General features: G+C 43.0%; 2 protein-coding genes across 2 annotated transcripts; both read left to right on the top strand.

Annotated features, from left to right (window-relative positions):
* Window positions 1-3,345: 3,345 nt before the first annotated feature.
* On the top strand, window positions 3,346-5,808 carry LOC137268766 (PE-PGRS family protein PE_PGRS5-like). Its single transcript, XM_067803345.1, has one exon. It carries the CDS (start codon window positions 3,346-3,348, stop codon window positions 5,806-5,808), a length of 2,463 nt encoding a protein of 820 aa, XP_067659446.1.
* A 4,178-nt stretch (window positions 5,809-9,986) lies between these two features.
* On the top strand, window positions 9,987-12,822 carry LOC137268765 (high mobility group nucleosome-binding domain-containing protein 5-like). Its single transcript, XM_067803344.1, has 2 exons — window positions 9,987-10,068; window positions 11,675-12,822. Exons 1-2 carry the CDS (start codon window positions 9,993-9,995, stop codon window positions 12,820-12,822), a joined length of 1,224 nt encoding a protein of 407 aa, XP_067659445.1. The 5' UTR covers window positions 9,987-9,992.
* Window positions 12,823-15,975: the final 3,153 nt, after the last annotated feature.

The raw sequence follows: 15,975 nt of genomic DNA, 5'->3' as shown, positions 1-15,975 counted from the left end.
TCAGAATCACAAGGGATGGATGAGCTTCGTTTCCGGAACACAATCCGAAAACTTCTTTATATCTTCCAGCAAAACTTGCGGCGTGATGCCTTTTGCTATTTGCAGATTTTTGTGAATTATCATTTTCTGGGTTTCCATGGAAATGATTCTGAGGGATTGGCAAGACAGATCTTGAAGGTCTTTTCATGATTTCCACGGAAATGATTCAAACTTAATCTTAAAAAATGTCAAGTAACCGTCAGATGATTTGTCCTTTCAAATATGTTGGGGCTGGGTGAGATATTCGTCTTCAGATGACTCATGTGTAAATTAGATGAAGAACTGTGTTTACAATACATATTCAAGTTTGATAAGGGTCATTTTTGACATAACTTCACTTGGGAGTCGTCTTAGACAGCCTACAAGTTCAAGTGTTCACTCGACCACCGGAGAACCAAGTTCGACTCCTCTACACATGGGTGCAATGCGTAACACAAAGCATTGGTGTTCCTACCATGATATACGTGCGCAGGTCAGCACAAAACCATATTCGTGTGACAAACCAAGTGTCACGTATTGTAAAAAGTATTTAATTGTTTCAGTTGCAGCTTTCAGCATGTCCAGTTCCTGTCATGACATGATCATTCTGACCGCACTGGTCATCGTATCTCTGCAGGAAAGTGAGTAGCTATTTTAACATCAGCGCCATTCATTCCTGTAGGCGTGGAACTATTCGTAAATTTAAAAGATTCAGTGTAATCCCACGCCCTCGTAACGTACTGAGCAAACACAACCTGGGATGGTTGTGGGGACAGGAATTCCTTGGGGTGGTCTATGTACACAAAGTTATGAATTTGTCCTCAACGATACCTATTGCCTCGGACGCCTATGTACACAATGCTATAAATATGTCCTTAAACTCTACCTATAATCCTGACGCCTATGTACACAATGTTATAAATATATTCTTAACTCTACCTATAATCCTGACGCCTATATATACAAAATTTTATGAATATGCCTTTAACTCTACCTTTAATCCTGGACGCCTAAGTACAAAATGTTATGAATATGTCCTTAACTCTACCTTTAATCCTGGACGCCTATGTACACAAACTTATAAATATGTCCTTAACTATATCTATGATCACAGACGCCCATTTACACAATTTTGTAAATACGTCCTTGACTTATCTCTGTATATCTGTACCCATGAAGATCCCGGGGTAGAATAGGCCTTCAGCAACCCATGCTTGCCATAAAAGACGACTATGCATAGCGTTATCATCTACACAATAGGAAAAGCGAGTTTGGCAACGCGTACTATCTCCTGTTTCTCAACTCCATCGACCCGTAGGTAGAATAGGTCTTCAGCAACCCACGCTTGCCATAAAAAGCGACTATGCTTTTCGTAAGAGGGTCGGGTGGTCAGGTTCGCAGACTTGGTTGACACATGTCATCGGTTCCCAAATGCGCAGATCGATGCTCATGCTATTGATCATTGGATTCTCTGGCCCAGACTCGATTATTTACTATGGCTGAGTGCGGCGTAAAACTAAACTCACTCACTAGTGTTCTCAAAAACGATTTGACCCAAGTCATAACTGGGTTTTGCTTCCTCGATTACTTTGGTCATTGATTGTAAGTGTTATCCAGAATATTGGCATAATGTATTGCATAAATCTATCGAGTATCGAGTTGTGGCCCTTTTGGGTGGGACTTGTTAAAATCTTGTTGGCATTTGTTCATTTGCAGTGAACTAGCACTAAGGTTAAGTTGGTAACGGTGAAGATCCGCGTTCGAATTGATCTTCAGTAAAACATGCTTGTCGTTTGAGGTGATTAACGGGATCTCGGGTTCAGGCTAACTGGCGTGGTTGACACGTCATCGTAAATCTATTCCGTAAATCTATGCTCATGCTGTTAATCACCGGATTGTCTGGTCCAGACCTGATTAATTGCAAACCACCATTATACATCTGGATTATTGCTGAGTGCGACGTAAATTCTAAACTCACCCCAATATTCTCTTCGGCTACTAAATGATGCATATAAACTAGCGTCCAAAAGACACTCCTCCAAACATTTTTTTTGTCTAAAACAAAAAGTAAGCTAAATATGGTATTACATTTATTGCAAAATCAATCATTTAGCAACAGTATTTTATGGATAACAAGAAGAAAAACGACGCAGTTCGTGATCTAAGATCACATGAATGACACCAGAGTGCATTATCCCGTATTCGATTACCAGTGCAGAATCGACACGGAGGTGCTCAATTGGGGACAGATCTTTAAGAGCTGGAACTTGCTTTCGTCACCAAAGTTCAATCTTCGCCAGTTTCGCTGCTGCCAGTGTGGCACAGTACTGGTTCATCTCAATCTGGCACGTCGATGTGGGCACCTCAACGTCATGCCCTTGAGACCATGAATGCGGCACAAGGACCATACAAGCATCGTCGTTAGGTCACACTGACTGGATGTCCAATACTGTTGAAGGTTTATGACGCCAGACTGACGCATTCGTTCCTCAAGCGCAACACCTGTAAATACTGGTCTTCATGTTGGGTAGAGACCTTCAGTCTATCACTCTGCAATACTGCCAGTGTGTCGTAGACGTGTGACACGTCTTCCAATGGTAGATTTGCAGCACCCCATGGTCCTAACTATATGCTCTTCGGTGTGGTCCATCTGTAGCATACCGATTGCTCTCTCCTTTTGCTTTGGTGTTAAACGAGCTATGTTCCTGGTTGTCAATCTATTAAAATGATGTAGGAGATAAACCTGGTTAGCCTATATCCCCTAGTTTGATACGGGTGACTTTGTGCACAGTTTCGTTTTATACGTGTAACTTCGGTATTTTTTAACATTTGGAAATGTTCACTGAGAATAAAAGTGCTGTGTTCGACATATGTGTTTTATCTATTTTCAAACAGACTGACAATATACAGTCGTTTTTATTTTGGTGTCGTTTCTTTTGGCCGCTAGTTTAGTATAAGAGTGAGCACACAGCAATATTCCAGCAAAAAAAAAGAATAAAGAAATACAGAGCATCAAAGCTGGGGACCCCAGAAATAAGCATAGCACATTGTACCCATGTGGAGAATCGAACGAGGGTATTCGGCATGACGAGCGAATGCTTTACCCTCTAGGCTACCCCACCACCCCAGTAATATAAGAGGATGATGTTTTTGTTGGTTTTTTTTCAATCTTCAGCTACAGCCGTGGATATCAGTGACACAAGAGGCTCCAACTCTCGAGCGGTCCCTAATCCACCTCCAAATAAACCCAGTTTCACCCAGTCCAAGCTTGGCGGCATCCTGACCAGGCATACTCATGGCAGGGTACACACTGGTTCTAATAAACCAATGGATGAAGATCAAGGAGAGAATGCCAAGGTCGTCGGAGATGTCACAAGGAAAAGACAAGGTGGAGATCTGACTGTCGGTGATCTTTCAGGTAGTATTTGGAAAGGAAATGGAGTGGCTGGAGGTGATCTCGTAAGGACTAGACAAGAAAATAGAGATTATGTCAATGGCCGTATTCAAGATGAAGATGCTGCCGGGCCAATCTCAAGGAATAAACAATTATATGCAGACACAGACGGCCGTATTCAAGATGAAGATGCTGCCGGGCCAATCTCAAGGAATAAACAATTATATGCAGACACAGACGGCGATGCATCAGGGAGTCACCAAGGTGTAGGGGATGTCTCGGGTAGTTTGCAAGGAAATGGAGACATTATCGATGGTATTTCTGGGCAAGCTGGAGGAGGTGCAGGAGCAGATGAAGAAGGTAGATTCCCAGGTCATGGAGGTCAAGGACGTGCACGTGGCAAGTATCATTTAAAACGTGGTTCCAGATGGCCCCACAGGATGCACGGAGGACGCAGTAGAGGAACGTATGACCAGAATCGGAGAGCACACGGTTGGGGAGGTAGAGGGAAAGGTGGCATTCGTAACGCCGGCAGGGTAGCTGGGCAAAGGATGCACAGCAGAAGACGACATTTTGGAGGAAGACGAATAGGTGGACAAAGTCATCACGGTCGAGATGCTGTCGGGGGAGTTTCAAGGAATAAACAAGGATATGCAAACACAGACGGCAGTGTCTCAGGGAGTCGTGATGGTGTAAATAATGTCGGAATAGTAACAACGAATAAACAAGGACATGCAGACCCAGATGGAGGTGTCTCAGAGAGTCTTCAGGGTGTTGGGGATTTATCGGGTAGTTTGCAAGGAAATAGAGGCGCTGTCAACGGTATAGAGGGGAAAACTGGAGGAACTGCAGGAGCAGATAAAGAAGGTAGATTCACAGGTCATGGAGGTCAAGGACGTACCCATGACAAGCATCAATCAAAGCGTGGTTCCAGATGGCCCCACAGGATGCACGGAGGACGCGATAGAGGAACACATGACCAGAATCGGAGAGCACACGGTTGGGGAGGTAGAGGGAAAATGTTTAAAAGTGCCATGGGTCACATCGGCAGATTAGCTTTGCAAAGGGCTAGAAAACGACATTTTGGGGGAAGAGGTGGACGGGAAATAGATAGAGAAAGATTCGAAGAAGGAGATGCCGTCGGGGAAGTTTCAAGGAATAACCAAGGATATGCAGACACAGACGGCGGTGTCTCACGCAATCGTAATGGTGGAAATGATGTTGGATTAGCAACAACGAATAAACAAGGATATGCAAACACAGAGGGTGGTGTCTCACTCAATCGTAATGGTGGAAATGATGTTGGATTAGCAACAACGAATAAACAAGTATATGCAAACACAGAGGGTGGTGTCTCACTCAATCGTAATGGTGGAAATGATGTTGGATTAGCAACAACGAATAAACAAGTATATGCAGACACAGAGGGTGGTGTCTCACTCAGTCGTAATGGTGGAAATGATGTTGGATTAGCAACAACGAATAAACAAGTATATGCAGACACAGAGGGTGGTGTCTCACTCAATCGTAATGGTGGAAATGATGTTGGATTAGCAACAACGAATAAACAAGGATATACAGACACAGACGATGGTCTCTCAGAGAGTCTTCAAGATGTCGGGGATGCATCGGGTAGTATGGAAGGAAATGGAGACGTTATCAATACTGGGAAAGCTGGAGGAGGTGCAGGAGCAGATGCAGAAGGTAGATTCACAGGCCATGGAGGCCAAGGACGTGCACGTGACAAGCATCAATCAAAGCGTGGTTCCAGATGGCCCCACAGGATGCACGGTGGACGCGGTAAAGGAACACATGACCAGAATCGGAGAGCACACGGTTGGGGAGGTAGAGGGAAAGTTGTTAAAAATGGCATAGGTCACATCGGCAGAGTAGCTGGGCAAAGGATGCACGGTAGAAGACGACATTTTGGGGGAAGAGGTGGAAGAAGAATCGATAGAATGAAATATGAAGGAAGCATGGATAATGGAGGCGATAATGAAGGTTTTGTAGATTATGATAATGGAGGAAGAAAGGAGAAGCAGTTCGATGGACGACAAGCGGAAGAGGGAAGCGTATCAGTAAGGGAGGCAGGTGCGGACGTGGTTGATGAAAACGGTTATGAGAATAATGTAAAGCTTAGCGGTGGAGGAAGAAGGGAAAGAGGAAGAGTAATGGATGCTGGAGACGAGAAGAATGTTGATGTTGGTAGTAGTGGAGAAGAATTGGATAGTGTAAACAGCAGAGGAAGACATGATGGAAAAGTGGGAGGAAGCGGGAGACACGTTAGTAGAGGTAGTGTTAAAGGAGGAAGTGGGGAAAATCTGGGGTTGACCCATCGTGATGAAGGCGGCCGTTGGGGAAGAAGAGGTGGAAGAAGAGGTGGAAGAAGAGGTTAAATCAAAATATACTGTACTGATAAAAACAGGAAGACAAAGATGTAAGGAAATGACGTTTTGGTCCAACTGGTCAAACAGCCAATGTTTAAAGTTCTTATCAAACACCTGGGGCCCATTTCAGAAACCGACCGTATCGCTACGATTGTCGCTAGTCTGTGTTAAAGTATGGGAGTTGCGATCACCTTAGCTACGATTGTCGCTAGTCTGTGTTAAAGTATGGGAGTTGCGATCACCTTAGCTACGACTGTCGCTAGTCTGTGTTAAAGTATGGGAGTTGCGATCACCTTAGCTACGATTGTCGCTAGTCTGTGTTAAAGTATGGGAGTTGCGATCACCTTAGCTACGACTGTCGCTAGTCTGTGTTAAAGTATGGGAGTTGCGATCACCTTAGCTACGACTGTCGCTAGTCTGTGTTAAAGTATGGGAGTTGCGATCACCTTAGCTACGATTGTCGCTAGTCTGTGTTAAAGTATGGGAGTTGCGATCACCTTAGCTACGATTGTCGCTAGTCTGTGTTAAAGTATGGGAGTTGCGATCGCCTTAGCTACGACTGTCGCTAGTCTGTGTTAAAGAGTATGGGAGTTGCGATCACCTTAGCTACGATTGTCGCTAGTCTGTGTTAAAGTATGGGAGTTGCGATCACCTTAGCTACGATTGTCGCTAGTCTGTGTTAAAGAGTATGGGTGTTGCGATCACCTTAGCTACGACTGTCGCTAGTCTGTGTTAAAGTATGGGAGTTGCGATCACCTTAGCTACGATTGTCGCTAGTCTGTGTTAAAGTATGGGAGTTGCGATCACCTTAGCTACGATTGTCGCTAGTCTGTGTTAAAGTATGGGTGTTGCGATCACCTTAGCTACGACTGTCGCTAGTCTGTGTTAAAGTATGGGAGTTGCGATCACCTTAGCTACGATCGCTTGTGAAATTGGGGACTGTATCAGCAGTTACATCTTTAATAAGATTAAATCGTGCAACATCTGAATCCTATTGTTTGTAATGTTTACATACTGTAATCGTGGCTCTGAATAATAATTTATATCAAGACATTTCAATGACTGGGAGTTACAACGAGTGTTGTGGCACTGCCATATTCATTAACGGTTAACATGCACTGACATCAGTGCGTTCAGCGCTTACCTGCAGTGTTTTCGAGCTCTGCTGCGACAATCACAATTCAGACCACTCCTGTAACGCCTTAAGCGGTATTTGAGGTCTAGTCAACACCTTCAGTGGTACCTGAGGTCTAGTAAAGACCTGAACCGGCACCGATACGTGAGCTCAACAGCAGTTGAGGTCTAATCAACACCTTGAGTGGTAAATGGTGTCTAGGGAACATGTTCAGTAATACCTGAGGTCTAGTGAACACCTTCAGTGGTACCTGAGGTCTAGTGAACACCTTCAGTGGTACTTGAGATCTAGTGAACACCTTCAGTGGTACCTGAGGTCTAGTGAACACCTTCAGTGGTACCTGAGGTCTAGTGAACACCTTCAGTGGTACCTGAGGTCTAGTGAACACATTCGGCTGGTATCGTAAGGGTTTTTCGACTCTCTGTAACGGGCACTCATGGTGCTGTCGACATCCTGTACCAAGTATTTGCAGTATTAATACTCTCTGATGGGTGTAACGGGTACTTTAGGTGTTATCGGCCTTTGATTGGTATCCACAGTGTTGTCAAGAATCTGTGATTGGTACCTGCAGTTTTATCAGCAATCTGTAATGGATACCTGCAGTGCAGTGCAGAATCTGTAATGGCCTGCAGTGTTGTCAACAATATATAACAGATACCTGTAGTATTGTCAACAATCTGTAACAGGTTCCTCCAGTGTCGTCGACTGTCTGTACCGGGTACCTGCAGCTTGATATGTAGTTAAATGTAAGTGTTTTGTTGACGAATCGTTCTGTTTTTCATTCATTGTGTTATGTTAATTGAGGCATATATACACGTGCTGTCTATAGTGCAACAAATCCCGATAACTGCCTTGATCTTAAGGCCTGTGAACATTTAGTGTACCTTGCACCTCCTGCCAATTCACTAGAGATTATCCCTTTTCTACCCACGAAGACGTGTGGGTGGACATCCGCCGAGAAAGGGAAGGCAAGTCAGACATTACTCAGCTAACCGAAAACACATTATTACTGTTCTTTCCTAACGACAAGTTGAATCCATAGCCTCCTTCACAATCGTTTAGCTGGTTTTCAAATGTCGTTAGATCGCCGTTGTCATGGAAACATAAACTGAATAAATTTTGAATGAAGCATTGACGTTTTGCAACAGTTGACACTGATGTTGGCGAGGCTGCTCCGTACACGTCGACATAAACGTCAGACGTATTTTACCCAGGACAACACATTTCAGGCAGAGCTGACCTACTAGGTAAGTGGTAACTGGCTAGCTTTTGGTCTTCTATGAGAGTGTTTGTACATATGTAATGTATTCGAGGTGCTTCGCTGTATGTGTATTCTTCACTGCTCTTTCATTTAAATAATCTGCATAATTTGCATGATTACCATGCATAATTATCAAGGTAACACAAGATGCCAAAGACTTAGATATCTACATCTATTATCCACTGTTTCGAACATATAAGAGTGAGATCTCATTTAGCACTAAATCGACAATCTGCTGGGAATGTGATGTCCAAATACAATCATATAAAGCAAGAATTTTTGTATTTTCGAATTTTAAATCCGGTAAATTTAACCTTTAAGTACCAAAGTGTTTTAAACCCTCTTTCGATTTGAAGATTTGGAAAATGTTGCTTAGAAAATGTTTCTATAAATGTTACAGTTGAAGTAGAATATTTTCACTCAGCCTGGTACATGCACATATATATATGATTAAATATCAACATGTACTTGCTGCAATCATCACCCCCCAAGTCGTAGTGTAAATGATAATGGTAAACTATCAGTTGTTGTGTTACAAAACTTAGACTTTACATTGGGATGACATTACAAAGGATCTGATTCCTGAATAATTTAGGACTAAAAACATTTATACTGAGATGGGAGATTTATTTATGTCCCATGATGTTACAATTATCACACTGTATGGTCGGTGAGAATCTGTTTCTTCAGACAGTAAATCTATATAAGGGTCTATTACAAGGTGGCTCTAACGCTAAGTTCGGTACAAGAATTGGCAACTACGTATGTACAGTATCGAATCAGCACATTAACAGACATTACCATAACAAGGGAACAGCTTTGGTTCTCCGTAGTCAAGATTAAGACGCCATATTGTTTTGTTTCAGAGAGAGCCAAAACAATACCTCTATGAAACCAACATTAAGTGGAGCACCTGTCTTAAAGTCAGTCGATATATTCTGTATTTAAGCCAAAGAGAATCGGAAATCGAAGTCCCAGCTGCAAATTCGAATTTTAACTACAAAGCTTTAAGTGAAAGAATTCTATTCCTGCATCATACTGTACATTGTGCGCTAAGGAGTTCCATGAAAAGGTGAAACAGCAGTCTGATCACGACACAGTTTGAATATCCCCCGCTACACAGTCCTACATTGGACCGTGAAGATCTGGGTTAGACCTGATCTTCAGTAGCCCATACTTGTCGTCAGGGACGACTGACAGAATCGGGTGGTCAGACTCGCTGACTTGGTTAACACATGATATCGTATCCAAAATGCGCAGATCGATGTTCATGCTTTTGATGACTGGATTGTCTGGTCCAGGCTCGATTGTTTACAGCCTGCCGCCATATGGCTGGGATATTGCTGAGTGCGGCGTTAAACAACAATCATCGAGTCCTTTATTGTCTAGATCGACATTCCGACTAAACTCAGAGCTGGAAACAAATATATATATATAAATTATATGTTTTACGCATAATATATGGAGTTTCGTTTATTGAACCCCTGAAAGCATAATTTGCAACAAAGCCCAAATCATTTACATTGAAAATATAGAAAAAAGTCAAACGCCTTAGAGTCGAGCGTACGTTTGTCTCAAAATAACAACATGATCCGTGCCTTTGTCTCATCTATGCTGATACTTTTGGAAGTGTAAAAACTCAGATATCGAGAAGTATTTACATAGGTGCCTTCAACTTTGAAACAACAGAGTTCAACAACGTTGAACTAAACGCCTCTGCAATTAAAATATAACGTCACTGTGCGGACAATAATTTAGGATCCAATTACAAATTCTGTTCTTTATCTTCCAGAGAGCATGGGCGGATTATCGGTTTGTTCAACCATCTTGGTGTTCTTTGTGATCACCACGGAGCAGAAGCCAATGACACCAGGTAAACACTGTCGTGATTGCTGCCGCTGTTCTTGTACACTGAAACACAGTTGTGTCGAACATCGATGACTCGAACTTACATTTGTCTCGAAATAGAAACTGTGTCCCACGTATCCCTTTTTGTCATCATTTTGCGGTTGTAGCGAACTTCGAATAAGTCGAAGTATTTACGTAGGACCCTTCGACTTCGACACAGTTGTGTTGAAATGAACTTCAGGAAAACACATGCTGGCCTCTTCATTGCCAAGCGTTTATCTATCGCAAGTATATGACGTGTTTCAGATGTGTGTAATGCACAGATATTTGGACTAGAACAATTAAATTTTAATATTCACCATAGCAACCAATATACAAAAGAAACAATATGTATGAAGAATACATTTGGCATTTCTCGACAAATAGTATCACCGTGTTATAACATGATCTGAAAAGACTGGAATTTTCACTCGAGTATATTTTAACTATAAGCTCAAACAATCCGACAAGATGTAGATTTGAGGGTGTTATTGAGTATCTGATCCTGGTAAACTACAGGTGGAATTATAGCGTTATCATCTACACAATAGGAAAAGCGAGTTTGGCAACGCGTACTATCTCCTGTTTCTCAACTCCATCGACCCGTAGGTAGAATAGGTCTTCAGCAACCCACGCTTGCCATAAAAAGCGACTATGCTTTTCGTAAGAGGGTCGAATGGTCAGGTTCGCAGACTTGGTTGACACGTGGCATCGGTTCCCAATTGCGCTGATCGATGAGCATGCTGTTGATCATTTGATTGTCTGGTCCAGACTCGATTGTTTACAGATCGTCGCCATATAGCTGGAATATTGCTGAGTGCGGCGTCAAACCAAACCCACTCACTCTCTCACTCTCAACTCCAACCTGCTTTACGAAGAAAGCGGACAGGCGAAACCATAAACTGAATGAAAAAGAAAGAAATTCACGTATAGTTTAACTATTTTGATGAATTTTTACAATTTGTGTCATAATATAATATACCCATTTATTTATAAACTTTAAGTAAATCTAGCCGCTTGGCTACGGAAATTAAAAACAAAAATAGATGAAGGACGGCCAAGCTGAGCACTGGGTCTTGGGTCTTTTCTGTATATGTGTACTTGTTTTTGCCCATCAGGATATTGATGGCCACACCGGCAGGAAATTGTAGAGTACGTCATTTCGATATCATGTTACGTGGCTATGAGTAAGTGAGTTTAGTGTTACGTCGAACTCTGAAATATTCTACCATCATGGCGCCGATCAGTAAATAATCGAGCTGTTTGGACCAGACAATCCAGTGATCAGCATAATACTGATCCCGGTAGAGGTCTTTTACGAACAAGCGTGGGTTACTGAGATTAATTCTATCCCAGATCTCACAGTGTGTGAAAGTGAGTACTACTGTTCTATGCCGCTTTTAGAAATATTCCAGCAATATCATGGCGGAGGGCACCACAAATGGCCTTCACATGCTGTACTCATATGAGGAACCGAACCGGATTTTCAGTGAGACGAGCGAACGCTTTAACTAAAGTCTACTAGGCTACCCCATCGCCACTCACCGATACGAGAATACAAAGGTATGACCGTGAACCTGTGTTTGTTACAGAACACTGTCAGTACAAAGAGGGACCCTGGGGAGCATGTAACGAGACGACGGGGACACGCACCGTACATCTGACACTGTCCGAAGGAGGCGAGGAGTGTCCCTACAAGACCACCAAACAGGAAACCTGTGCCTCTCCCACCCCACCGCCAGACTCTGATGAGATGCAAATCAAACGCCCCAGGGGACACGTTAGAAAACGGCCTGGGAGGAACAAGAAAAGGCACTTTAGAAAGCTCCCTTACCCACGTGATGTTCTGGACGATGAAGAGAGAATCGGTGCTGGGAGAAGAGTAGGGGAAGATCACTTCGGACAAGAGGATAACATGGACACAGATCTTCATCCTCAGGGGAAGATGACACACGTGGCGAAAAGGAGTGACAGGAGAAGGAGAAGTACTGACGTTGACGGAGCCGCCGAGGGAGACGTAAACGGTGGTACTGAAGAAGCCGACGCAGCCGGTGATGAAGAAGATGTAGAAGGTGATGACATGGAAGGAAGCGATGACTACAATTATGATGAAGAAAGCGACTATTATGATGGCGAAGAAGACGATGATTACGATGATGATGATGAAATGTTCGACGATTATGACGATGAAGAAGATGACGATGAATACGATGACGATTATGACAAAGATTTTAGAGACGACGACTACGATGATGAGGACGACGGCGATGATTACAGTGATGAGGAAGAATTTGATGAATACGGTGACGAGGACAAACTTGATGATTACGATGATGAACGAGACGATACATACGATGACAAGGAAGAAGGCGATGATTACAATGACGAGAAAGGAGGTGATGAATACGATGAAGAGAAAGGAGGCGATGATTACGATGAAGAGAAAGGAGTCGATGATTACGATGAAGAGAAAGGAGGCGAAGAATACGGTGGTAAGAAGGAAAACGGTGAATACGGCAAGGAGAAAGGAAGCAATGATTATGATGATGAGAAAGAAGGCGATGAATACGGAGACGAGAACGGAGGTGATGAAAACGGTGACGAGGAAGGAGGCAAGGTTTCCGATGGTAATGTTATCGCCCATCACAACGAAAGTGATGACAGTGGCGATGCTGGTGATGGGGTTGCAGATCCCAATAGTAGCAAGGAAAAAGGCGATAAAAGAGGCGAATACTACTAGAAGATGAAGATGACAATAGATATGGTTTCTACGACGTTGAGAGAAATGTTACAAGAACGGTATATGTGGTAGTGAGATTGTTGTATTTGGGCTATAAGGTTAATAAACGTAAGAAAGAAAAGCGACAGAGACGGAGAGCAGTCTGACTTGGATTTTCAAAAAACTGAATAATGGCTGATGAGTGAGTATGGTTTTACGCCGTATTTAGCAATAGTCCAGCAACATCATGGCGGGGACACATGAAATGGGCTTCACACACTGTTCCTGCGGAGACTGGAACCAGTGTCACCAGCGTGACGAGCGGACTGGCTATCCCCAAACGCCAGAGTGAGTGTCTTGGAGAGTTTGACAAGGTTGGCCCATTGTGGAATAGAACCCGGTTGTCCGGCTGTACGTGTCAATGTTTTTGGCTTGTCCTGAACAAACAAACTTATTTTACTAACTATGAGATGCACATATCAGCCAGGATAGACAACGTCCGGTGTTAGTGTCTTCTGATGAACTACAACGGATATACAATTGCAGATAAACCAAAGAACCGTCAGGAAAAATTCGTCACCACTCGCTCCTTTCCGTTACCTCCTAGAAGCTATTCCAATTGGTCACGGGGGAAAGTTTATTTATAGATCTGTCTCTCAGATTTATCAGAAGAAAACCGTCGGCCACAATGGGATGCTGTCGCTATATCAGTTGTTATGATCTTTCGTGACCAACTCTTGTTATTCAATCTCCTTGGAGGTTACGGAAAGGGTCGAGATTTGACGAATATTGTTATGACGACTCGGCAAGTTGTCTGTGCGTCACGCCCTCTGTAGTGCTTTGTAGGACAAATATCATACATTACACGACTTAGATATGGCCAATACCCAACAACTATTAACTATGTTCTAAGTCAAATGTGACCAAATAGGATGTCACAGAAACACCTAAAAAGTTGTAGGTGCCGGCCAGTCGTCGGTGTGGATCTAAATGGACGCTCCAGCTCATGACACACTTTTGGTGCCGTGCGTGGTTTCCTGCTGGTCCTTGGGAAGGTTATAGGGGGGCGGTTATACGTAATGGCTTGTGGTAATCATCATGTTAATGGGGGGTGGGTTGTCAACCATTGTATTCTGGGAACAAGAGGGATAATCAGGGGATGATCACTTATTGTGTACATAGTATTTAGAGGCGGGGCTAGGTTTGCGTGCTGAGGGGGATGGGGTGGGTGCGATTCATGTTAAACATCTTACTCCATAACATTCAGTATCGCATGCTTGGCATAAATCATGAACGGCCCTAAAGGACCTAGCTAAATTGTCAGTGTCCACATGACACACTACATTATTTCTTTTTTCCGCGCATGCTCGAGATGTACCCATGTGAGTGAGTGAGTGAGTGAGTTCACCTTTATGTCGCCCTCCGCATTAGTCCAGATACATGTCGGTGGACGGTAAATATCCGAGTCTGGACCAAATATTCCAGGGATCAACAACATGAACATCGAACTATACAACTGGGATACTGTGACATGTGTCAACCCAGTCTGCAAGCCTGGCCACCCGATCCGGTTAGTCGCCTCTTACGGCTTGCATGGGTTACTGAAGATCGATTCTAGGCCGGATCTTCACGGGTCTGTACATATGTGAGTGAGTAATGGTACAGTTTTAATATTTTCGTGGACAGACTGTTGTTATCCTTTATTACGATGCTTCCATTGGAATATATTGCAAATACATAACGGGTTTGTTTTATTTCCTGTTTTTAAGGAAAGAGATAATCACAGTTACATCCATAAATCCTTTCATTATTATGAGGAATCTCTGCTTAGATTGTAGCACCACGTGCACCTTGTGTATCGGAAACGTGCGTGTAGAAATCAGTATCAAATGCTGATGAAATAGTGCGCCAAACCTGAAAGCGCCGAAAGCGACGTCACAGAAATAGGCCGTTTAAAGAAATTCGTTAATGTGACTATTTTGTATATAGCAGAACCTGGTTGTAACGAACACTGACATGCAGCAGTAACAAGAATGAGTGAGTTTTGTTTTACGCCGTTTTAGAAATATCAGGGAGGGGAACTCCAGAACTGGGCTTCAGACATAGTACCCATGTTGGGAATCGAACCCGGTTTTCGACGCGACGAGAGACCGCTGTAGCCATTAGGCTATCCCACCGCCTCCTAACAAGATTGAATGAAGTCGCGGAACGTTTACTGCATTGTCATAAATGATTCACACAAATAGTAATTACGAATTACGAATTACGAATTTACGGTTATAGCAAATTGACATTCATACCAAAGAAGCAACTATTTTCCGCAAAAAAATTAAACAGGTGTAAAAGCTAATCTAAGCCATTAATGTGCTTATGAAAATGCAAGTCACTCTGATAAGATAACAAAGGAAAGCGGTGACAAAGCAATGATCCTTTCTAACGTGTTGATTGCAGTTAAGTCCGGTTATAACAAGCGCAAATGACCACAAATTGAGTTGGTTATAACCGTACGTCGTTATACTCAATTCGACAAAAACATGCAGCAGCTTGTAGTCGTCATTTACATCTTTTTGTTACAAGAATGTTCCATAAACATGTACAGAACCTATTGTGCATCAAACGCACATGAATATCAAGTGACGACACCACGAAACTCTGTCTTGGGATCAGTAGTAGTTTCGAAAAAAACAACACAAATAGTGATTACACGATGCCATTTAGAAAGTGGTCAAATGCAACATATGTCATATTTGGGATTTCACTTTCTTAGTAAAGTACAAATGCTAGTACTTTTTTTTCGGTTGAGTCCCATCCGGGATTCGAACCCGCACCCTCAGAGTCAGGCACCTAATCGCCAGCACACAGAGTCAGCCGCCTAGCCCGCCACAAAAGTACCAGTCTAGACTACCAGTTGTCCGACTTTCATTTTTGTGGAAGTCGTGGTGGCTGAGCGGGCTAGGCGGCTGACTCTGTGTGCTGGCGATTAGGTGCCTGACTCTGAGGGTGCGGGTTCGAATCCCGGATGGGACTCAACCGAAAAAAAGTACTAGCATTTGTACTTTACTAAGAAAGTGAAATCCCAAATATGACATATGTTGCAACACAAATAGGTTTTTAAAACGTTTATCTCAAAAATATAGGACAGGAAACAGTACAGTTTTGGCAAGCTTCCAATAG

This window comes from Haliotis asinina, chromosome 16, assembly GCF_037392515.1.
Source record: "Haliotis asinina isolate JCU_RB_2024 chromosome 16, JCU_Hal_asi_v2, whole genome shotgun sequence".
In the NCBI taxonomy this organism is placed as follows: Eukaryota; Metazoa; Mollusca; class Gastropoda; order Lepetellida; family Haliotidae; genus Haliotis; species Haliotis asinina.
This window is presented reverse-complemented; position numbering and strand designations above follow the sequence as displayed.

Excerpts from the sequence above, each read along its gene's own strand:
- LOC137268766 (XM_067803345.1), top strand. The coding sequence starts at position 3,346 with ATGGATGAAGATCAAGGAGAGAATGCCAAGGTCGTCGGAGATGTCACA.
- LOC137268765 (XM_067803344.1), top strand. The coding sequence starts at position 9,993 with ATGGGCGGATTATCGGTTTGTTCAACCATCTTGGTGTTCTTTGTGATC. Across the intron at positions 10,069-11,674 it reads GCAGAAGCCAATGACACCAG|AACACTGTCAGTACAAAGAG; the intron begins GTAAACACTGTC and ends TGTTTGTTACAG.